We start from the raw sequence: 24,011 nt of genomic DNA on the forward strand, positions 1-24,011 counted from the left end.
GTCAGTGTCGTTGCCGTTTATTAGTTCAGTGACAATTCCTGCCTTCCTGAAAGCTCGGACCACAGATGAGACTGAATCAGCCCAGGCATTTACGATCCACTGGCAGATAGTGGCGTATGTCGTCTGGCGCTGTCTCCCTGTCTTGGTGAACGTCACGTGTGTTCGCCTTCTGTCATCCACTGTTCCCACGCAGTTAGCAGTCTAGCTTCGAATGCCCTGTTGACACCAATATCTAGCGGCTGGAGGTCTTTTGTCAATCCACCCGGAATGACGGCGAGTATTGAATTAAGCGCGTAAGCGTGTCTCTTAATGTGATGTTATGAGCTAGCAAATATAACAACTACACTACCCAGCATGCAACGATAGTGACGAGCATGCGCGGTAGCCCTGAGAAGCGTTGTTGTATGCTGGCAGTTAGAATGTGGTTATGAGCACGCTGTGAGTAAACGTTGAGAACTCAGTTAACACGCCTCGTCTGCATTATTTATAATTAGACAGACAACACACTTAATAGGAGCCATTTTGGGGTCTTTACATAAACACACAAATGGAAATGAAACGTCACATATCCCAGCATGCACCGCGCGCTTCTTCTTCTTCTACGGGGAAAAAAGATGGCGGCTGTTTACCGTAGTTGCGAGACCTAAACTTTATGAAAATTAATATTAATATTAACCCATATATAAGGCGCACCGGATTATAAGGCGCACTGTCAGTTTTTGAGAAAATTTGTGGTTTTTAGGTGCGCCTTATAGTGCGGAAAATACGGTATGTATATATATATATATATACACGAGTGAGGGAAGAGTGGATCGTGAGATCGACAGGCGGATCGGTGCGGCGTCTTCAGTAATGCGGACGCTGTATCGATCCGTTGTGGTGAAGAAGGAGCTGAGCCGGAAGGCAAAGCTCTCGATTTACTGGTCGATCTACGTTCCCATCCTCACCTATGGTCATGAGCTTTGGGTTATGACCGAAAGGACAAGATCACGGGTTCAAGCGGCCGAAATGAGTTTCCTCCGCCGGGTGGCGGGGCTCTCCCTTAGAGAAAGGGTGAGAAGCTCTGCCATCCGGGAGGAGCTCAAAGTAAAGCCGCTATTCCTCCACATCGAGAGGAGCCAGATGAGGTGGTTCGGGCATCTGGTCAGGATGCCACCCGAACGCCTGTTTAGGGCACGTCCGACCGGTAGGAGGCCGCGGGGAAGACCCAGGACACGTTGGGAAGACTATGTCTCCCGGCTGGCCTGGGAACGCCTCGGGGTCCCACAGGAAGAGCTGGACGAAGTGGCTGGGGAGAGGGAAGTCTGGGCTTCCCTGCTTAGGCTGCTGCCCCTGCGACCCGACCTCGGATAAGCGGAAGAAGATGGATGGATGGATGGATGGTATATATATATATATGTGTGTGTATGTATGTGTGTATATACATATATATGTATGTGTGTATATACATATATATGTATGTGTGTATATATATATATATATATATATATGTATGTATGTATATACATATATACATATATATGTATGTGTGTGTATATATATATATGTGTGTATATGTACATATATGTATGTACTGTGTGTGTATGTATATATATATATATATATATATATGTATGTGTGTATATATATATGTGTGTATATGTACATATATGTATGTACTGTGTGTGTGTGTATATATATATATATATATATATATATATATATATATATATATATATATATATATATATATATATATATATATATATATATATATTAGGGGTGTAACGGTACAACAGAAATTTCGGTTCGGTACGTACCTCGGTTTAGAGGTCACGGTTCGGTTCATTTTCGGTACAGTAAGAAAACAACAAAATATAAATTTTTTGGTTATTTATTTACCAAATTTGCAAAATCTTCCACCAAAAATATTTTTCTTTGTGGAATATTTGATGTGAAGTAATCGGAACCTTGGATAGGTCAATAATTCATAATAACATTGATTTTGATTCAATATTATGTTTTGAGCAATGACAGTTTGAAAGAAAAAAAAACAGCTTTGTTTTATTAGTCAACATTGCAACTTTTTCTAAATTACATTTAACCTTTTAAGCCAGTGGTTCTTAACCTTGTTGGAGGTACCGAACCCCACCAGTTTTATACGCACATTCACCGAACCCTTCTTTAGTGAAAAATAAAATGTATTTGTTCAAATTCAAGACAAAGTTATGTTTGGTAAGACTTTAGTATGGAGAACATATTCTAAGTAACAAAGACTTAATTTAAAGTTATTTGGTTAGGGTTAGAGGGTTAGGGCCAGGGTTAGAGGGTTAGGGTTATAATAAGGCCATGCCGAAAAAGGCATTAATAAGTACTTAATAATGACTAGTTAAGAGCTAATATGTTACTAATTTGCATGTTAATAAGCAACTAATTAATGGTGAATATGTTCTCCATACTAAAGTGTTACCATGTTTTATTACTGGTGCGCAAAATGAACCGTGCATGAACATCACCTTGTTCAAAGAACAAAACCAACACAGTGCATAAACTCACAACAAATTACACACCTGCAAATCAGTCTGACTTCTGCTGTTGCCGTATCCGTAATACGCCGATAGGGAGAAGTTTTTATTTACACGAGGAGTCGGGTGTGTTTTGACCTCCGCCGAACCCCTGAGCCCGACTCACCGAACCCCTAGGGTTCCATCGAACCCAGGTTAAGAACCACTGCTTTAAGCTTTTTTATTTCACTTGTGTTATCCATCCATCCATTTTCTACCGCTTATTTCCCTTCGGGGTCGCGGGGGGTGCTGGAGCCTATTTCAGCTACAATCGGGCGGAAGGTGGTGTACACCGTGGACAAGTCGCCACCTCATTGCAGGGCCAACACAGACAGACAGACAACATTCACACTCACATTCACACACTAGGGCCAATTTAGTGTTGCACTTGTGTTATGTTTTTGTTTATTTTAATAGTATTTTTAGAATGTGCCGTGGGCCTTTAAAACATTAGCTGTGGGCCGCAAATGGCCCCCGGGGCACACTTTTGACACCCCTGCTATAGATAATAAAAAATTAAATCTGATAAATCTATGGATAAAAAGAAGAGCCTGGCGACACATGCGCGTTTATCATAACTCTCTCTCTCTCTCTCTGCCCCTCCCTCACCAATGCTGCTGCACGCACAATTTGTTTTGTTTTTAACCCCTTCTTAACCCTGAACGTACATTGTTAATACACGCTACCATAACTCAAAAGGCCGGACATTTGAGGCATTTAAAAAACTCCGCCCGGACAGCCCCGCAAAAGAGGACATGTCTGGTGAAAAGAAGACGTATCGTCAGTCTATCCTAGCCCGGACATGTCTTCTTTTGCTAGCATGCTAGCAGCGACCGGGCTAGCATGATAGTGTGTATGTACTGTATGTATATATATTAGGGGTGTGGGAAAAAATCGATTCGAATTCAAATCGCGATTCTCACGTTGTACGAATCCGTATCGATTCTCATTTTTCAAAAATCTATTTTTTATTTTTTTTATTTTTTAAATTAATCAATCCAACAAAACAATACACAGCAATACCATAACAATGCAATCCAATTCCAAAACCAAACCCGACCCAGCAACACTCAGAACTGCAATAAACAGAGCAATTGAGAGGAGACACAAACACGACACAGAACAATCCAAAAGTAGTGAAACAAAAATGAATATTATCAACAACAGTATCAATATTAGTTACAATTTCAACATAGCAGTGATTAAAAATCCCTCATTGACATTATTATTAGACATTTATAAAAATTAAAAAAAAGAACAACAGTGTCACAGTGGCTTACACTTGCATCACATCTCATAAGCTTGACAACACACTGTGTCCAATATTTTCACAAAGATAAAATAAGTCCTATTTTTGGTTCATTTAATAGTTAAAACACATTTACATTATTGCAATCAGTTGATAAAACATTGTCCTTTACAATTATAAAAGCTTTTTACAAAAATCTACTACTTTGCTTGCATGTCAGCAGACTGGGGTAGATCCTGCTGAAATCCTATGTATTGAATGAAAAGAGAATCGTTTTTGAATCGGAAAAAAAAAAATCGTTTTATAATCGAATCGTGACCCCAAGAATCGATATTGAATCGCATCGTGGGACATTCGCAGCCCTAATTGACGTATATGCATATTTGTGTGTGTGTATATATATATATATATATATATATATATATATATATATATATATATATATATATATATATATGTATCGAGCACTATTTTTTGGATAACCTTATTAAGACATATACTCCGCTCCAAATTGACATTTGTTGAGCACTGTACGACGATCAGAAATGGAAAAATTCAACATCGACTACTCCACGAAGAACATTCCCATACCCGCGCAGAATGACTACAAGCTAAGGCTCATAGAAAAGACGGAACACTTCCTAAGAAGGATGCGGTGGAAAGCACATTTTTTCCTCCACCCTGAAACAAAAGGAACGCAAAAGAAAACTTACGGATTCAAATCTACCAAGAACCCACCCACAGTTGAGGAACTAAAGGATTTTGAGAACGACATGCTCAAAATGACACAATCAGTCAAATTCAAGCCAATCCGCAACCCACTCCTCACCAAGCTGAAAAATGACAAGGAGCGCATCAAGAAAGTAAACAACCTCATCATAGCTGCCGATAAAACCACAAACTTCTACAGAATGGACATACCAGAACATCACACCTTACTGGACAGAAGCATCACCAAATCATACAAAAAAGCGCAACCCAACACCTTACAGAACATCCACCTGGAAAATAAAAGGATCGCGACTGAACTGGACATTGAGGACAGGGTGGACGCCACAGCCAACAAGGAAGCCTTCATCACATTGAAGGACCACAAACCCAACTTCGTAAATAACCCAACATGCCGACTAATAAACCCAACTAAATCTGAAATAGGAAAAATCAGCAAAATAATCCTGGACAGAGTCAACACAAAAATCAAGGACAAAACACCACTCAACCAATGGAGAAATACAGCAGCAGTAATCAAATGGTTCAACAACATCCAAGACAAACAACAGCACAACTTTATCTCCTTTGATATCGAAGAATTTTACCCTTCCATCACGCAAGACCTACTGACTCAAGCACTAGACTTCGCCTCAGACTACGACTCAATCACAGGCAACGAAAGAAACATCATCATCCACGCAAAAAACTCCATTCTCATCCACAACAGTACACCATGGCAAAAAAAGAACAATGCAACATTTGACGTCACTATGGGAAGTTTTGACGGAGCAGAAACGTGTGAACTCGTTGGGAGTTTCCTCCTCTCCCAGCTCGCTAGCCTCAATCTGAACCTTGGTATTTACCGTGATGACGGACTGGCATTGTGTCGCGCCTCGCGAAGGAGCAGCGAGAATACCAAGAAGCGCATATGCCAAATTTTCAAAGAGAACGGCCTACGGATCACGATTGAAGCCAACAAGCAAACCGTCAACTTCCTTGACGTCACTTTCAACCTGAGAAATAACAGCTACCAACCATTCACGAAACCCAACACAACACTCCAATACGTGCACCATGACAGCAACCACCCACCCACCACCACGAAAAGAATACCTACCGGAATTAATAAAAGGCTATCGATGCTGTCATCTAGCAAAGCTGAATTTGACCAAGCAACCCCCCCGTACCAAAAAGCCCTTGATGAAAGCGGATACAATTTCACCCTCACCTATGAACCCACGCCAGGAAACCAGCCAAAAAAGAACAGAAAACGAAACGACATCATCTGGTACAACCCCCCATACAGCAAAAACGTCTCAACTAACATTGGACACAAATTCCTCAATCTGATTGACAAACACTTTCCCAAAGACAACACCCTAAGAAAAGTATTCAACAAGAACAACATTAAATTGAGCTACAGCTGCATGAACAATATACGACAAATCATCTCAAACCACAACAAAACAATTGCAAATGAGCCGTCGGCCCCCGGACAGAGCGACTCCAAAACCAACAAAGGCTGTAACTGTCGAAAGAAACCTGATTGCCCTCTCAACGGGGGGTGCTTACAAACATCAGTTGTCTACCAATCTAAGGTAATACGCAAGGACATTAACACATCCGACACATATGTAGGATTAACCGAGGGAGAATTCAAAACCAGATGGAACAATCACAAGGCTTCTTTCAGGAACAAAAACCTGCGAAATACCACAGAACTCAGCAAACACATTTGGGACCTCAAAGACAATAATGTTGAATATTCAATAACATGGCAAATTCTTGCATCCAGCACACCTTACAATAGTGGTAATAAAAGATGCAACCTATGCTTGAAAGAGAAACTGTTTATTATTTACCGTCCAGACCTGTCATCCCTCAACAAGCGCAGCGAAATTGTAACAGCATGCCGCCACAGACGGAAACACCTCCTAGGTAACACATGAGCCAATCACCACGCCCCTACGCCAGCCTGTACCCACCCACTCTGTGCCCTATATAAACCATGGTATGTGAATGCTCCCATTAAAATCTCCTGATGATTGAGGGTATCCCCCCTCATGAAACAGGCCTGTAGAGATGAAATAGTCTTGTGATTTTTTTCCCCACACATACATATATATATATATATATATATATATATATATATATATATATATATATGTGTGTGTGTGTGTGTGTGTGTGTGTGTATATATATATATATATATATATATATGTGTGTGTGTGTGTGTGTGTGTGTGTGTGTGTGTATATATATATGTATGTATATATATATATATATGTATATATGTATATGTGTATATATATGTGTGTGTGTATGTATACGTATATATATATATGTGTGTGTGTGTGTATATATGTATATATATATATGTATGTATATATATGTGTGTGTGTGTATATATGTATATGTGTATATATATATATGTATGTATATATATGTGTGTGTGTATGTATATGTGTATATATATATGTATGTATGTATATATATATATATGTATGTATATATATGTGTGTGTGTGTGTGTGTGTGTGTGTGTAACTATAAATGTGTTGGTAGAAATGTTTATATAGTTAAATGTCTTTACTGTCCTCAGTTGATTTGTTTTGTTTATTGTGTCCAGCAGTTAGCACGTTGTTGTATTTTATGTATTGTAGATTTGTAACTATACAATATTTCAGTTATTCAGTATTTAACATAATCTATTATTCAAGTGAACTAGAGTAATTGTATGGTATAAATGTAAACGTACATATTTATAAGGTGTTCTCAAAGTAGGTATATGCTTCATTTTCATTCACATAATTTATTATAGTTACATTTGTCACCCACAGTTTCCTAAAACTCCTTGCTTTATATTTTGTAGTTCAAACCCATGGCCAAGTTGTCTTTAAAAAACACTTTGTTAAAAAAAACAGTCTTATTCTCATCTTCATAGCAATAGTTTGTAGAATGTGACGCCAGTGATGATGTCGTATTGCAGCTTTAATGATGCTACTCTTGTCTGGGAAGATGTCCTGATTTCTGCCCCTCCTTGCACGGCTCAGACTCGGTAATTCTTATCGACCGCGTCTTCGCCCCCGGCCCTTTTTCAAATCCCTTTATGGGCGTTATCAAGTGTTGTGTCACGGCGTTGTCCTTCACCTGTGGAGCTCAGCGAGGCCCTCGGGGCACAAACACGGCGTGTGTGGGTGCTGATGTTCCAGGAGAAAATGTTTCCAAGAGGACGTAAGCATCACCTCCTCTCACCCACTGGACACGTACGGTGGACCTACTGGGGAGTGTGCATTTGCTGCACAAGTCGTGATTGCACATCTTCGTCGCGCCCGGCAGTGAGTCGACGCCAACCTGCTTATCTAACAGCTGCTGACATTGTGCTGCTGCTGCTGCTGATTGGGGAATAGGAGGAGGGTGGGATGTGGAGGAAGACGTGAATAGAGGAGACAGAGAGGAGCTCCCCCGCGGGGAGAAAGCCAGCATCAACAAGCGAGACACTCGCAGAGCTCCCTGGTTGCCGGAATTACAGCAGAGGGATGCAAATGTGTTTTGAATTACTTTACTCTTCTACTAAAAGTACAGAGAAAAGGATGCAGAATACATCATAGCTAGAGAGGCGGACCTCCGCCAAGGCTAAACAATGCTAAACATGTCCTAAACCAGAGGTGTGGCTGCATTAGAGTAACACATATATATATGTGTATGTATATATGTATATCTGTGTGTGTGTGTATATATGTACAGTATGTATGTATGTATATTTGTGTATATATATGTATGTATGTACATATGTATATGTATGTATATGTGTATATATAGGGATGATGTTTGAGAAGAAATTATCGAGTTCGAGCCTATTATCAAATCCTCTTATCGAACCGATTCCTTATCGATTCTCTTATCGAGTCCAGATAGGTTGTTGTATATAGGACAAAACACACAATATTTGGTTTAACAAAAGCTCACTTTTGTTATATAAGAAAAAAATAAAATCTAATAAATAAATAAATATTGACTGTTACCCCCCCTAAAAAATGTTAATAAAATAAATAAATTGACTGTTGTTACCCAAAGTATATTAAGTGGGATTTTTCAGAAAAACAAATATATACAGTAACACAAAAACAACCTGTCTCTGTGATCAATATAGGTCAGGGGTCGGCAACCCGCGGCTCCGGAGCCGCATGCGGCTCTTTCATCACTCTGATGCGGCTCAGTAGCTTACTTGCCGACCCCCCGATTTTCCCGTGAGACTTCCGGATTTCAGTGCCTCTCGCAGAAAACTCCCGGGATTAATATTCACTGATTTTCACCCTTCAGTTATAATAAGGGCGTGCCATGATGGTACAGCATTTGGTGCCCTCTACAATCTGTATTAACAGCGTGCCAGCCCAACCACTTGTTATACAGTATGCATCTTTTGCTTGCACACGTATGTGACAGCAAGGCATACTTGTTCAACAGCCACACAGGTTACACTGACGGTGACCATATAAAACAACTTTAACACTCTTACTAATAATGCACCACACTTTGAACAAAAACCAAACAAGAATGACAAACACATTTCAGGAGAACATCTGCACCTTAACACAACATAAACACAACAGAACAAATACCCAGAATCCCATGCAGCCCTGACTCTTGCGGGCCCCCACCCCAACCCTGCTCCCTCACACATCAACCCCCCCCCCCCTTCCCCCCTTCTGTGCGTCGGTTGAGGTGGGCGGGGTTTGGTAGCGGGGGTGTATAATGTATCCCGGAAGAGTTAGGGCTGCATGGGATTCTGGGTATTTGTCCTGTTGTGTTTATGTTGTGTTACGGTGCAGATGTTCTCCCGAAATGTGTTTGTCATTCGTGTTTGGTGCGGGTTCACAGTGTGGCGCATTATTAGTAAGAATGTTAAAGTTTTTTTTATACCGCCACCGTCAGTGTAACCTGTGTGGTTGTTGACCAAGTATGCCTTTCTGTCACCTACATGAGCAAGCGGAAGCCCCATACAACGTGTGGCTGATCAGGCACGCTGGTTGTAGTGGGTGCTATATACTGTACCATCACGGCATGCATGACGCTGACAAGCACCATTCATATAAAACCCGCGTGCCGCACCAGTATTCAAAATCCATAATACGGTGTGGGCAGCGTGTCTGAGAACCCTGGTTTATACATAGCGCAAAGCATTAAAAAAACTTTATATGCAGTGTTATTTCATTATAAATTTAAAAAAATGTTTGTGGCTCCCATTGTTTTCTATAATTTGTGAAACTGGTCAAAATGGCTCTTTGACTGGTAAAGGTTGCCGACCCCTGCTATAGGTGTATAAATAATAATATAGTGTTAAATAAAATCAGTCCCTTGGGCACAAAACTGAAAATAATACAGCTCTCCAAAAAGTGCACTTCTGCTGCTATTGGAACATACTAACTACAGCTATTACTCAGGAAAAGGCTCAACAGGACTCAACAAGTGTTGACATAACTGTTTGTTATGATGCTTTGACATTTTTGCACTTTATTTCTTTATTCAAAGAAAATTCTATGAAGAGAAAAGTTGTTTGCAAATGTGGTTACAATGCTTAAAAAATGAAAAGTTAAAGCTAAAAAAAGAAATACACTTTATTGAGTTAACATTATTTCTTTATAGGGGGAAAGTTGTGATGTTATGAGCTAGGGAATATAACAACTACACTACCCAGCATGCAACGGGAGTGACGAGCATGCGCGGTAGCCCCGAAAAGTGTTGTTGCATGTCGCCAACCGGCAGCTAAGAATGAGGTTATGAGCACGCTGTGAAAGTAAACGTCAAGAACTCAGCCAACACGCCTCGTCTGCATTATTTATAATTAGACAGACAACACATATACGGTGTGATTTTGTTTTGTTTACAAGGAAAGAAAAACAAAAGTTAAAAAAGGGAGATGTATGTATATATATATGTGTGTGCAGCGGTTGCTTTAAGAACGTTGCGACAGCTGCCGTAAAGGAGGTGCGTTGCTAGCCTGGTTGCTATGTTTTCGGTTGGTCGTAAAAGTGTTCGTCATGTGTTTGTACCCTGCTCAAATCTCTCAGTAAAGTTATTCCTTGGATTATACCTTTTTTGTTTTGAACTTTATTACACCTTGGAGCGCTTTTTCCGGTCCATTGTTTTTCCTGCTTTCGCTATCTGCGCCTAATGACTGAGCTACGTGACGTCATTTCTTGTGATGTCCCAGGGGGCATTTCTGGTCGGGACGGGATTCGTTCCCAGGGATTCGAATAAAGAACCAACTCTTTTTCTTTACTATAGTGGTCTTGATAACGGGTACCGGTTCTCAAAAAGGGATTCGAGTTTGAGGACTCTCTTTTCTTAATGAACAACCGGGAAAATCGGTTTCAAGTATCATCCCTGTGTATATATGTGTATATATACAGTTCAGAACTATAAAATAAGTGCCAAAGTTGTCAGCATTAGAGGGCCCTTTAACTACTAACAAGCCAGCTTCAATCTTTGGCGGAGGTAAAGACAACATTAAAGGAAAACTGCACTTTTTAGGGGAGCTTTGCCCGTTTTCCACAATCCCCATGCGAGACAAGAGCAATCAATCAATATCTTCTATTTAACCAGGTAAAAAAACTCCTTGAGATTAACATCTCTTTTCCAATAGTGGCCTGGCCAAGAGGGCTGCAAGACCAAGTTACAGAAATGCATATAAAAACAACATAAACAGCAGCAGTCATACACCACAATTAAAAAATAAATGTCTTACATATGTTAAAGGGGAACATTATCACAATTTCAGAAGGGTTAAAACCATTAAAAATCAGTTCCCAGTGGCTTATTTTATTTTTCGAAGTTTTTTTTCCAAATTTTACCCATCACGCAATATCCTTAAAAAAAGCTTCAAAGTGCCTGATTTTAACCATCGTTATATACACCCGTCCATTTTCCTGTGACGTCACACAGTGATGCCAATACAAACAAACATGGCGGATAGAACAGCAAGGTATAGCGACATTAGCTCGGATTCAGACTCGGATTTCAGCGGTTTAAGCCATTCAAAAGATTACGCATGTATCGAAACGGATGGTTGTAGTGTGGAGGCAGGTAGCGAAAACGAAATTGACGAAGAAACTGAAGCTATTGAGCCATATCGGTTTGAACCGTATGCAAGCGAAACCGACGAAAATGACACGACAGCCAGCGACACGGGAGAAAGCGAGGACGAATTCGGCGATCGCCTTCTAACCAACGATTGGTATGTGTTTGTTTGGCATTAAAGGAAACTAACAACTATGAACTAGGTTTACGGCATATGAAATGCATTTGGCAACAACATACACTTTGAGAGTGCAGACAGCCCATTTCAGGCGCGCTAAGAACATATATTTTTCCACGATTTCAGTATTTTAAATGTGCTGTTTTTGATTGAAAAAAATAAATGTTTTCAAGCTAAATTATTGGTAAACACAGTTTATGTATAATAATTTACGTAAAACCGCGAGTAATGAATAAAGTTTTCATCAATTAATATATTCTGTAGACATACCCTCATCCGCTCTCTTTTCCTGAAAGCTGATCTGTCCAGTTTTGGAGTTGATGTCAGCAGGCCAGGGAAGCTAGGGTCGATATTCTTCTCTTGATCATGTTCGGTGGCATAAGGGACGGTAGAAGCGGTGTGAGCCAAGACATCCAGGGGGTTTAGCTCGCTCGTCTGCGGGAACAAACTCCCGCCATTGCTTGCCGTGCTACCGAGGTCCTTTGTCCCTGAATAGCTCACACACTCCGGCAGATTCAATGGGGGTCTGGCGGCAGATTTCTTTGACTTTATCGAAATGCATCTGCTTTGAGTGTCGCAGGATATCCACACATTCTTGCCATCTCTGTCGTAGCATAGCTTTTGTCGGTAAAGTGTGCGGAGAAAATGGCGGATTGCTTCCCGATGTGACGTCACAACGTGATATCATCGCTCCGAGAGCAAATAATAGAAAGGCGTTTAATTCGCCAAATTTCACCCATTTAGTGTTCGGAAATCGGTTAAAAAAATATATGGTCTTTTTTTCTTTAACATCAAGGTATATTTTGACGCTTACATAGGTCTGGTGATAATGTTCCCCTTTAACGTAAAAACATGTGCTTGGTCAAAATGTATACAATGTAAAAACAAGTACAATGCCCAATAGTAACAGTTTCTCGATCTTTTAAAATGGCCTAAAATTCCCCCAAAGTGATCAGCTCAGGTAACCTCAGATCCTCCTGTAAATTATTCCATGACCGCTGGGCAGCATATCTGAAATATTTTTCTCCAAGACCTGTGTTGATTCTAGGAACAAACATGCTAAGTATGTCCTGCCACTTTAAGCTGTAGCGACTACGGATCTCTACACATAAAATAACACAAATAAGGGGGAACCAGACCAAGAAGTGATTTATATATAAAACACAACCATGCAGATATTCTGCGTACTGATAAAGATGAACAGTTTACCTTTGCATGTAAAGTGCAATGGTGGACAAGGTTGCCACAACCAGTAATAAAACATAGGCACAATGATATACAGTATCCAGTTTTTTCAAATCATCGTCTGGTGCATTCATAAAAAGCATGTCTCCATAATCTAGCAAAGGCATAAAAGTGGTCAGAATCAAGCGTTTCCTAACTTGTAGGTAAAAACAGCATTTGTTTCTAAAGAAAAATCCCTATTTAATTATAAATTTAGCCACACGTTTTTCAATGTGAGATTTAAAGGACAAGTTCTCATCAGTTACAACTCCCAAGTAATTAAATGTTGTGACCATTTCAAGTTAAACCGTATGAGCAGCTAATATTTCTGGAGTGTTCGTTTGCCATTTTAAAATAACAACACCTTTTAGGTTTTTGTGCATTTAGCACTAGTCTCGGATGAGTCAGCTGGGACTGAACAACATCAAAAGCTGACTGCAGGAGCTCAAGGGTTCGCACAACAGCTGGGGATAAACAATATATGACTGCGTTGTCCGCATGAAAATGGAACGAAGCATCTGACACATTATCGCAGAGATTATTTACATAAATGGAGAACAACAACGGACTTAATACGGTACAACATTTAATACAGGGAGGAAAGACGAAGATGATCCAGATAACTGGACGCATTGGGTTCTATTGGACAGGTCATTATAAAACCACTTTACAGCATGCTGAGATAAAGACCAATCCTGTGCAGTCTGTATCAAATGCTTTTGACAGGTCAATAAACAAACCTGTTTAATATTTTTTGCAATCCAGTAATGTCATTTATAGCTATGATAGCAGCAATTATGGTGCTATGTCTCTTTCTAAAACCAGATTGATGTTCGGAAAGCAGACCATTGACAAATAATTCAAAAAACTGCTAGTACAAGGAGGCTACAATGCAGGTAATTGGGATTCAACTATTCCACCTATAAAGTGCTCTAAAAACATCCCAAAACTACCAACCAAGTGTCATTTAAGTGCTGTGACCTGACTATATAACCAAGCTATTGTTATTGTGGAGTAGGGTTGTATGGTATACCGGTATTGGTATAGTACCGCGATACTAATGAATCATATCCGGTACCATACCGCCTCTAAAAAGAGGTGCTTTAAAACATGGCTAGCTAGTTAGCGGCTAAAGTCCACCCGCAGTCGGCAGTGTTGTAGCTTCTTTTAAATCACTGATCCTCGCCTCCATGGCGACAAATTAAAGTACCAATGATTGTCACACACACACAAGGTGTGGCGAAATTATTCTCTGCATTTGACCCATCACCCTTGATCACCCCCTGGGAGGTGAGGGGAGCAGTGGGCAGCAGCGGTGGCCACGCCCGGGAATCATTTTTGGTGATTTAACCCCCAATTCCAACCATTGATGCTGAGTGTCAAGCAGGGAGGTAATGGGTCCCATTGTTATAGTCTTTGGTATGACTCGGCCGGGGTTTGAACCCACAACCTACCGATCTCAGGGCGGACACTCTAACCACTAGGCCACTGAGTCGGTTATAGGAAATAAGAAATAAGGACGTTTCTTACAAGTATCATCCCTTCAGGACGAGGAACAGCTAAACATGCTTCACTACACACCGTAGCTCACCGGCGTGACAATGTAAACAAACGCCATGGGTGGATCTACACCTGACATCCACTGTAATGATACCAAGTACAGGAACATATCTAGTCGATACTACTATAATTACATCAATATTTTTTAGCATCACAAAATCTATTTTCATTTAAAAAAAAATTATATTATAGTTATAAACTCAGGAAATATGTCCCTGGACACATGAAACTTTGAATATGACCAATGTATGATCCTGTAAATTCTTGGTATCGGATTGATACCTAAATTTGTGGTATCATCCAAAACTAATGTAAAGTATCAAACAACAGAAGAATAAGTGATTATTACATTTTAACAGAAGTGTAGATAGAACATGTTAAAAGAGAAAGCAAGCAGATATTAACAGTAAATGAACAAGTAGATTAATAATTAATTTTCCACCACTTGTCCTTAATAATGTTGACAAAATAATAGAATGACAAATGACACAATATGTTACTGCATATGTCAGCAGAATAAATTAGGAGCCTTTGTTTGTTTACCGTATTTTTCGCACTATAAGGCGCACCTAAAAACCTCCAATTTTCTCAAAAGCTGACAGTGCGCCTTATAATCCGGTGCGCCTTATATATGGACCAATATTGAGCCACAACAGGTCTCGCAACTACGGGATGCATAACGTAACCCCAGCCTCTACTGTAGCGTCTATTCTATGCGCCTTGTAATGCGGTGCACCTTATGTATGAACAAAGTTTTAAAATAGGCCATTCATTGAAGGTGCGCCTTATAATCCGGTGCGCCTTATAGTGCTGAAAATATGGTACTTACTACTAAAAGAAAAGTTGTCTTGTATGTTCACTATTTTATTTAAGGAGAAACTTGCAATAAGAAACATGTGTTTCATGTACCGTAAGATTTTTTGTTAAAATAAAGTCAATAATGCATTTTTTTGTAGTCCCCTTTATTTAGAAAAGTACCGAAAAGTATCGAAATACATTTTGGTACCGGTACCAAAATAATGGTATCGGGGCAACACTAATACAGAGGAACTACTTTTCTGGCTTTTTGGATGATTTTTAGACTGCTTCATATCACTATAATGTGCATTGTTAGCCGCCTTTGTACTAGCAGTTTTTCGCTCTTTAGAATGCACAGAAAAAGGAATGTGTGTTCTTGTCTCATACAGGGATTGGTGGTGATGGGCAAAATCCCCCCTAAATGTGCCGTTTTCCTTTAAAAGTCTGCGTGAAATGAATGTCACCAAGTTGTAATCATTTTTAAAGGTCTGTTGGGAGTTAAAATGTTAATTAGCTGTTTCAAACAATGCAGTCCATGACTCTTCGGTCACCCCGCCGCCACATATTCTCAGTTCAATGGACAGCAACCAAGTAGCTTTCTTCTATGTCCTTGTCATTTATTCCCCCCCCCCCCACCCCCCTTCCACAAATTACCTTTTGTTTGGTCTATTTCCTCAGCGATTTAGTCTCTGAGGGGAGCGAGAGAGGGAAGACGTGGACTGAGCTGAGATGAGGCATGGCTTTATCAGACCGCCATTACACTTCACCTCCATTCCATTTGCACCCTATTATTCCCATCTCGCGGCGAGGGGCCGTGTGTTCGTACTCGCGCTCTGTGCGTGCGCGGGAGGGAGCGGTGGTGAGCGAAGGGAAGGAAAGATGAGGCGAGGCAGAGGCGAGTCCATGTGATGCAGCCATTACACCTCATGCAGGTTCCATTTGCACCTTATTGTTTGTCTCATTGCCAGAAAAAAAAAAAAAAAAGCTGGTGATTTACCAGGCCTGAAGAGGCAGCTGGTACCCCCCCGGCCCCCTTTCCTTCCTGTGTCATTCTTCGCGCACATGCACACCTGTGTCATCCAGTCCACTAGGTGTCACTGTGGGCTTTGATGCTCAAGTACCGTATTTTTAGGACTATAAGTCGCAGTTTTTTTCATAGTTTGGCCGGGGGTGCGACTTATATTTAGGAGCGACTTACCATATTTCCTTGAATTGCCGTCGGGTATATATTATCCGCATGCCTCGTTTTACTGCCGGGTCAAACACGTTTCGCAAAATAATTAGCGTATGCTTAGAATTAGCGCAAGCTTAGAATTACTGCCGGGTCAAACTTGTTTAGCAAAATAATTAGCGCATGTCTCGTTTTACCACCGGGTCAAACTCGTTTCGCAGAATAATTAGCATATACCTCGTTTTCCCGCCGGGTCAAACTTGTCACGTCACGAGTGACACTTCACCTTTCAAGGCATCATTTTCCAAAATGGAGGAGGCTAATTTAAATAATTTAAAATCGCATAAAGGTAAGAAGATAAAAGAGCTACTTAGTAGGATTTAAGGTCCAAGCTATTGAATATGCTAAAATGAACAGTAAAAATGTTTTATTAATATAGCTGCGTGTGTCAAATATGAGGCTTTAAATGACTCCCGCCTCATGGTAGAGGGCGCTAGTGATCCCAGGGATCATTCTTGCGACTACTCGGCTGCAGAAGAAGTGACAACAACAGTTTTCTAAACTGGACTTTCAATCGAAGCAGGAGGTAATAATTAAAGGAAGATCTCCATCGAGACAGAGAGACTTTTAAAACTGAAGAAAGATAAGGAAGACTTCTATAAACAAGCTATCGATGCTTTTGTTCAGAAGGAGCGGCGCATGGACTTCATTTATAAGTAAAGTTTTTTTTTTTTTTAAATTACCGGTAAATGTGCTTTTTCATGATGGTATCCTTACATCACACTCAAATTTATAAGCGCAGGCCTAAATTTACCGCATGCCTTTGGTAGGCGCCGGAGTGAGAAGAGGTTTTAAATTAATTACCGCCCCGGCGCTAATTCAAGGAAATACGGTATGTGTGAACTTATTAACACATTACCGTAAAATATCAAATAATATTATTTAGCTCATTCACGTAAGAGACTAGACATTAAAGCTGAAACGACGCGTCAATGTAGTCGACGTCATTGATTACGTAAATATGTCGACGCCGTTTTTGTGCGTCGACGCATCGCATACCTTATTTCTTTGAATAGCCTCCGGGGCGCTAATTAATTTAAAACCTCTTCTCACTCCTGCGCTTACCAAAAGGCGTGGGGTAAATTTAGGCCTGCGCTTATAAATTTGAGTGATGTAAGGATACCATCATGAAAAGCACATTTAATAAAAAAAAAACGTTATTATGGTCTTACCTTTTCTTATAAATGAGTATTCTGATCAAAAGCATCGATAACTTGTTTATAGAAGTCTTCCTTATCTTTCTTCAGTTTTAAATAGGTGTGTCGATGGAGATATTCCTTTAAGTATTACCTCCTGCTTTGATTGAAAGTCCAGTTTAGAAAACTGTTTTATTTTAGATATGTAATCCTCCATGTTAAAAGTGCAAGCAAACAATCGCTGCTCACTCTTGTGGCTTGTTGTCTTCTTCTGCAGCACCGGTCTTCTGCAGTACCGGTAGTCGCAAGAAGGATCACTAGCGCCCTCTACCAGCAGGAGGCGGGAGTCATTTAATGACTCATATTTGACACACACAGCTACGGTATATTAATAAAACATAGCTGCTTACTGTTCTTTTTAGCATATTCAATAGCTTGGACCTTAAATCCTACTGAATAGCTCTTAATCTTCTTCCCTTTATGCGATTTCAAATGATTGAAATCAGCCTCCTCCATTTTGAAAATGAGGACTCGTGACGTGAGAAGTTTGACCAGGCGGAAGTTCTAGACATATGCTAATTATTTTGCGAAACGAGTTTGACCCGGCGGAAATTCTAGACATGCGCTAATAAAAAGAATATTTTGCGAAACGAGTTTGACCCGGCGTTAATCCTGGGCCGGCGGTAATGCTAAGCATGCGCTAATTATTTTGCGAAACGAGTTTAACCCGGCAGTAATTCGAAGCATGCGAATACTATATACCCGGCGCCAATTCAAGGAAATACGCACTTTTTTGTATTGGATGTTTATCTTTATTATTGCACATTTTAAAGCAAAATAAGCAACACTTTTACTTTTGAAATGCTTAAACTATTGCAGAATATTAAGATTTGCACTGGATGTTTACTTTTATATTTGTACATTAAAAAGCAAATAAGCTACTTTTAATTTTGTTAAATGTTAAAATTTTAAATGTTTACATTGTTACAGAATATTTTGTCATGTTGTTGTCAATGTTGACTGAGTGGCCATACTTTTTTTTTTGTAAATAAAAGCCATGCCTTTTGACTGGCCTACATTTATTTTTTTCATCTTCATTTTAAATTAAAAAAATAATCGGTAAAAGGAAAAATAATCTATAGATTAATCGAAAAATAATCTATAGATTAACCGATTAATCGAAAAATAATCTATAGATTAATCGATAGAAAAATAATCGTTAGCTGCAGCCTTACTAGACGTATAAGATTTCATGGGATTTAGCGATTAGGAGTGACAGATTGTTTGGTAAACGTATAGCATGTTCTATATGTTATAGTTATTTGAATGACTCTTACCATAATATGTTACGTTAACATACCAGGCACCTTCTCAGTTGGTTATTTATGCCTCATATAACGTACACTTATTCAGCCTGTTGTTCACTATTCTTTATTTATTTTAAATTGCCTTTCAAATGTATATTCTTGGTGTTGGGTTTTATCAAATAAATTTCCCCCAAAAATGCGACTTATACTCCAGTGCGATTTTTATATGTTTTTTTCCTTCTTTATTATGCATTTTCGGTAGTCCGAAAAATACGGTAACCACTTGTCATATGATTTAACGTAGAGTTTTTCAACCTTTTTTGAGCCAAGGCACATTTTTTTAATAAAGAAAATACGGAGGCACACCGCCAGCAGAAAACGTTAAAAAATTAAACTCCACCAGGTTGTCGTGCCTTATTTTGAGTTTGTTGTTGTTTTCCTGTGTGTAGTGCTTTAGTTCCTGTCATGCGCTGTTTTGTTGGTGTTTCCCTGTAGCAGCTTCACGCCTTCCTTTGAGTGCTATTGCCTGACCTGCTTTCTATTGGCAAACAAGACCATTTACGGTTGTGCGGACGCTTTCCTTCTCTGTGTGGAAATTGTTGATTGTTATGTCATGTACGGATGTACTTTGTGGACGCCGTCTCTGCTCTGCACGCTGTAAGTCTTTGCTGTCGTCCAGCATTCTGTTTTTGTTTACTTTCCATAGCCATTCCTATGCTTCATTGCCTTTTCCATTCCGTTTTGTTCATTTTTGCTTTAAGCGTTACATACCTTTTTACCTGCACGCCATCTCCCACTATGCTCTGCATCTTGAGGTCATGACAGACCATCCTCGACGCGTTCCGACTTCTACAAAGCAATTAACTACCTGCTGCCACCTACTGATATGGCGTATTACATGGTTACCCTACCGAGCTCTATACAGCACAGACACTATAGCAGTGTTTTTCAACCTTTTTTGAGCCAAGGCACATTTTTTTCATTTAAAAAATCCTGAGGCACACCACCAGCAGAAATCATTAAACAATGAAACTCAGCAGCCGATAATGACAGTAAAAAGTCGTTGTCGCAATTGTTGGATATGACTTTAAACCATAACCAAGCATGCATCAATATAGCTCTTGTCTCAAAGTAGGTGTACTGTCACCACCTGTCACATCACGCCGTGACTTATTTTGAGTTTTTTGCTGTTTTCCTGCGTGTAGTGTTTTAGTTCTTGTCTTGCGCTCTTATTTTGGTGACTTTTCCTGTTTTGTTGGTATTTTCCTGTTGCAGTTTCATGTCTTCCTTTGAGTGCTATTCCCCGTACCTGCTTTGTTTTTGCTATCAATCATATTTAAGTTGTTGCTATCCTTCTTTGTGGGGACATTGTTGATTGTTATGTCATGTTCGGGTGTACTTTGTGGACGCCGTCTTTGCTCAGCACGCTGTAAGTCTTTGCTCTCGTCCAGCATTCTGATTTTTTAGCCAGTTCAGTTTTAGTTTTGTTCCCTCAGCGTCAATGCCTTTTCTTAGCGGCACTCGCCTTTTGCTTATTTTTGGTTTTAGCATTAAATACCTTTTCACCTGTGTTGTGATTAGCTATACACGAGAAGTATTATAGACTAATCTGGATAATAACTGGACGTAGAAAACTCTTATTTCTCAGTTTATTATTTTACCTCTTGGTCGAACACCGGCATTTTCCTACCTCCGGTTAGTGAAACCAATACATCCTGTTACAGCAGTAAGGATACAGACTTTCACAATAAAGGCTTGAGCCGTAAACATTACAACCTGCATGCTGCGTCCCACTGTCGTCTGCATATTGGGATCACGACAAACAACGTTTCCGACATCTACAAAGCAATTAGCTACCAGCTGCCACCTACTGATATGGAAGAGTATTACACGGTTACTCTGCCGAGCTCTAGACAGCACAGACACTCAACAACGGCACATTATTTGCAGATTATAATTACTGGTTTGCAAAAAATATTTTGAACCCAAATAGGTGAAACTACATAATCTCCCACGACACACCTGACTGTATCTCACGGAACACTAGTGGGCCGCGGCACAGTGGTTGAAAAACCATGCACTAGACAACGGCATATTATTTGCAGATTATAATTATTGATTTGCAAAAAATATTTTTTGGACCAATTAGGTGAAGTTGCATCATTTCCCACGGCACACCAGACAATGTCTCACGGCACACAAGTGTGCCGCGGCACAGTGGTTGAAAAACACAGATTTAACAAACTCCATTTGTGGATGTGAATGCTTGCTGTATTGTCCTTTTTACTGGCTGAGAGTGACGCCTCGCTGTCTGTGTGCCCCCCCTCACTCCCTTGCTCCCACCCCCCCAGCTCACTCACCTCTGACCAGGCTTTGGATTTGATGGAGCGACTCACGCAGCAGTTGGACCTCCACGCTTCAGATCTCACCCAGCTCACGTAAGTGCCAGTGAGGCGTCATGAAAAAAGTAAATAAAGAAAACTGTTATGAAAGTATAGTAGGATGGGGATTCACTCATATGGGCCCCATTTGTCGCGATTTACCTGACACATGAAACGTGACACATTTGGGGGGGTTGCACCATCCACATTAGCCGCCTGATGGTGGAGTGTTGGCTAGCTTAACAAGTCCAACTTCGACCCCAGTGTCAGTTGCTATGTAGAGTGGTGCTTTCCATAATGTTCAGCATGCCGCATTGCAAAATGACACTTTTCCGCACTGTATTTCCTGTATGGTTCCAATTGTTTTTAACATTTACTCCTCTTTTCTGACTATTATTGTTGTTGCAATGTTGGATACTCATACAGTTCCTGTTTTTGGAGTGTTGGATCCAAACTCTGCACTGCAAAAACTGAAATCTAAGTAAGATTAAATATCTCCTATAAGGGTGATATTTGCTTATTTTCTGTCTGATAAGATAATTCTTCTCACTAAGCAGATTTTATGTTAGTGTTTTACTTGTTTTAAGGCTATTGGTCCTAAATGATCTCAGTAAGATATTACAGATTTGATTTGATGACCTATATTGAGTAAAACATGCTTGAAACTAGAATATCAAGTGTTGCAAAGCTGTGTCATCAACACTCACAAGTATAAAACTGCTTTTTTAAAGTAATAATTTCTTGCTTCAAGCATGAAAAAAAAATCATGATGCCGAGCGCATATCATTATGTCAAGATAATGGCACTAGCATTTACTAGGGACGGCGTGGCGCAGTGGAAGAATGGCCGTGCGCGACCCGAGGGTCCCTGGTTCAATCCCCACCTAGTACCAACCTCGTCATGTCCGTTGTGTCCTGAGCAAGACACTTCACCCTTGCTCCTGATGGGTGCTGGTTAGCGCCTTGCATGGCAGCTCCCTCCATCAGTGTGTGAATGTGTGTGTGAATGGATAAAATGTGGAAGTAGTGTCAAAGCGCTTTGAGTACCTTGAAGGTAGAAAAGCGCTATACAAGTACAACCCATTTATCATTTATCATTACTTAATTTAAGAATATTTTTCAACATATTTTTTTTTTACCAAGAAAAGTGCACTTGTTATTAGTGAGAATATACTTATTTTAAAGGCCTACTGAAACCCACTACTACCGACCACGCAGTCTGATAGTTTATATATCAATGATGAATTCTTAACATTGCAACACATGCCAATACGGCCGGGTTAGCTTACTAAAGTGCAATTTTGAATTTTGCGCGAAATATCCTGCTGAAAACGTCTCGGTATGATGACGTCAGCGCGTGACGTCACGGATTGTAGAGGACATTTTGGGACAGCATGGTGGCCAGCTATTAAGTCGTCTGTTTTCATCGCAAAATTCCACAGTATTCTGGACATCTGTGTTGGTGAATCTTTTGCAATTTGTTCAATGAACAATGGAGACAGCAAAGGTGGGAAGCGGTGTATTGCGGCAGGTGTTGTGCCGAATAACGCACCCCCGCCATAGAATGCACCCCCTGACTGTTGTGCCGGATAACACAGCCGGTGTTTCATTGTTTACATTCCCGAAAGATGACAGTCAAGCTTTACCATTGGCCTGTGGAGAACTGGGACAACAGAGACTCTTACCAGGAGGACTTTGAGTTGGATGCGCAGACGCGGTACCGTGAGTACGCATGCAGCTTCAGCTTCCAAACATTTGATCGCTTGCCCGTACGTGCGTGCCACTATGTGCATGTCACGTACGTAACTTTGGGGACTTTGGGGAAATATATGTGCTGTATGAACTTTGGGGAGGTGAATGGTACTTTGGGCTGTGGGATTGAGTGTGTTGTGCAGGTGTTTGAGTTGTATTGGCGGGTTATATGGACGGGAGGGGGGAGGTGTTTGTTATGCGGGATTAATTTGTGGCATATTAAATATAAGCCTGGTTGTGTTGTGGCTAATAGAGTATATATATGTCTTGTGTTTATTTACTGTTTTAGTCATTCCCAGCTGAATATCAGGTCCCACCCGCCTCTCACAGCATCTTCCCTATCTGAATCGCTCCCACTGCCTTCTAGTCCTTCACTTTCACTTTCCTCATCCACGAATCTTTCATCCTCGCTCAAATTAATGGGGAAATCGTCGCTTTCTCGATCCGAATCGCTCTCGCTGCTGGTGGCCATGATTGTAAACAATGTGCAGATGTGAGGAGCTCCACAACCTGTGACGTCACACGCATATCGTCCGCTACTTCCGGTACAGGCAAGGCTTTTTTATCAGCGACCAAAAGTTGCGAACTTTATCGTCGATGTTCTCTACTAAATCCTTTCAGCAAAAATATGGCAATATCGCGAAATGATCAAGTATGACACATAGAATGGACCTGCTATCCCCGTTTAAATAAGAAAATCACATTTCAGTAGGCCTTTAAGGTATTTTTGGGTTCATTGAGGTTAGCTAATTTTACTTGTTTTGGAAAGTCTTGACAAGCCGAATTTGTTTGTTCTATTGGCAGATAATTTTGCTTAGTTCAAGTAAAATACCCCTAATTTTTTTTTTGTTTTTTTTGTTTTT

At 40.3% G+C, this 24,011-nt stretch overlaps 1 protein-coding gene across 3 annotated transcripts in view; it reads left to right on the forward strand.

The window, feature by feature from the left end:
* The window catches only part of ptprn2 (protein tyrosine phosphatase receptor type N2), a 439,783-nt gene that overhangs the window by 58,645 nt on the left and 357,127 nt on the right, over positions 1-24,011 (forward strand). For all 3 annotated transcript variants that reach the window (XM_061965795.2, XM_061965796.1, XM_072913464.1), the window contains exon 9: positions 21,368-21,454. In XM_061965795.2, the coding sequence (XP_061821779.1) occupies positions 21,368-21,454 (87 nt within the window). The remainder of the gene's footprint in view (positions 1-21,367; positions 21,455-24,011) is intronic.

This window comes from Nerophis lumbriciformis, linkage group LG07, assembly GCF_033978685.3.
Source record: "Nerophis lumbriciformis linkage group LG07, RoL_Nlum_v2.1, whole genome shotgun sequence".
Lineage (NCBI taxonomy): Eukaryota > Metazoa > Chordata > Actinopteri > Syngnathiformes > Syngnathidae > Nerophis > Nerophis lumbriciformis.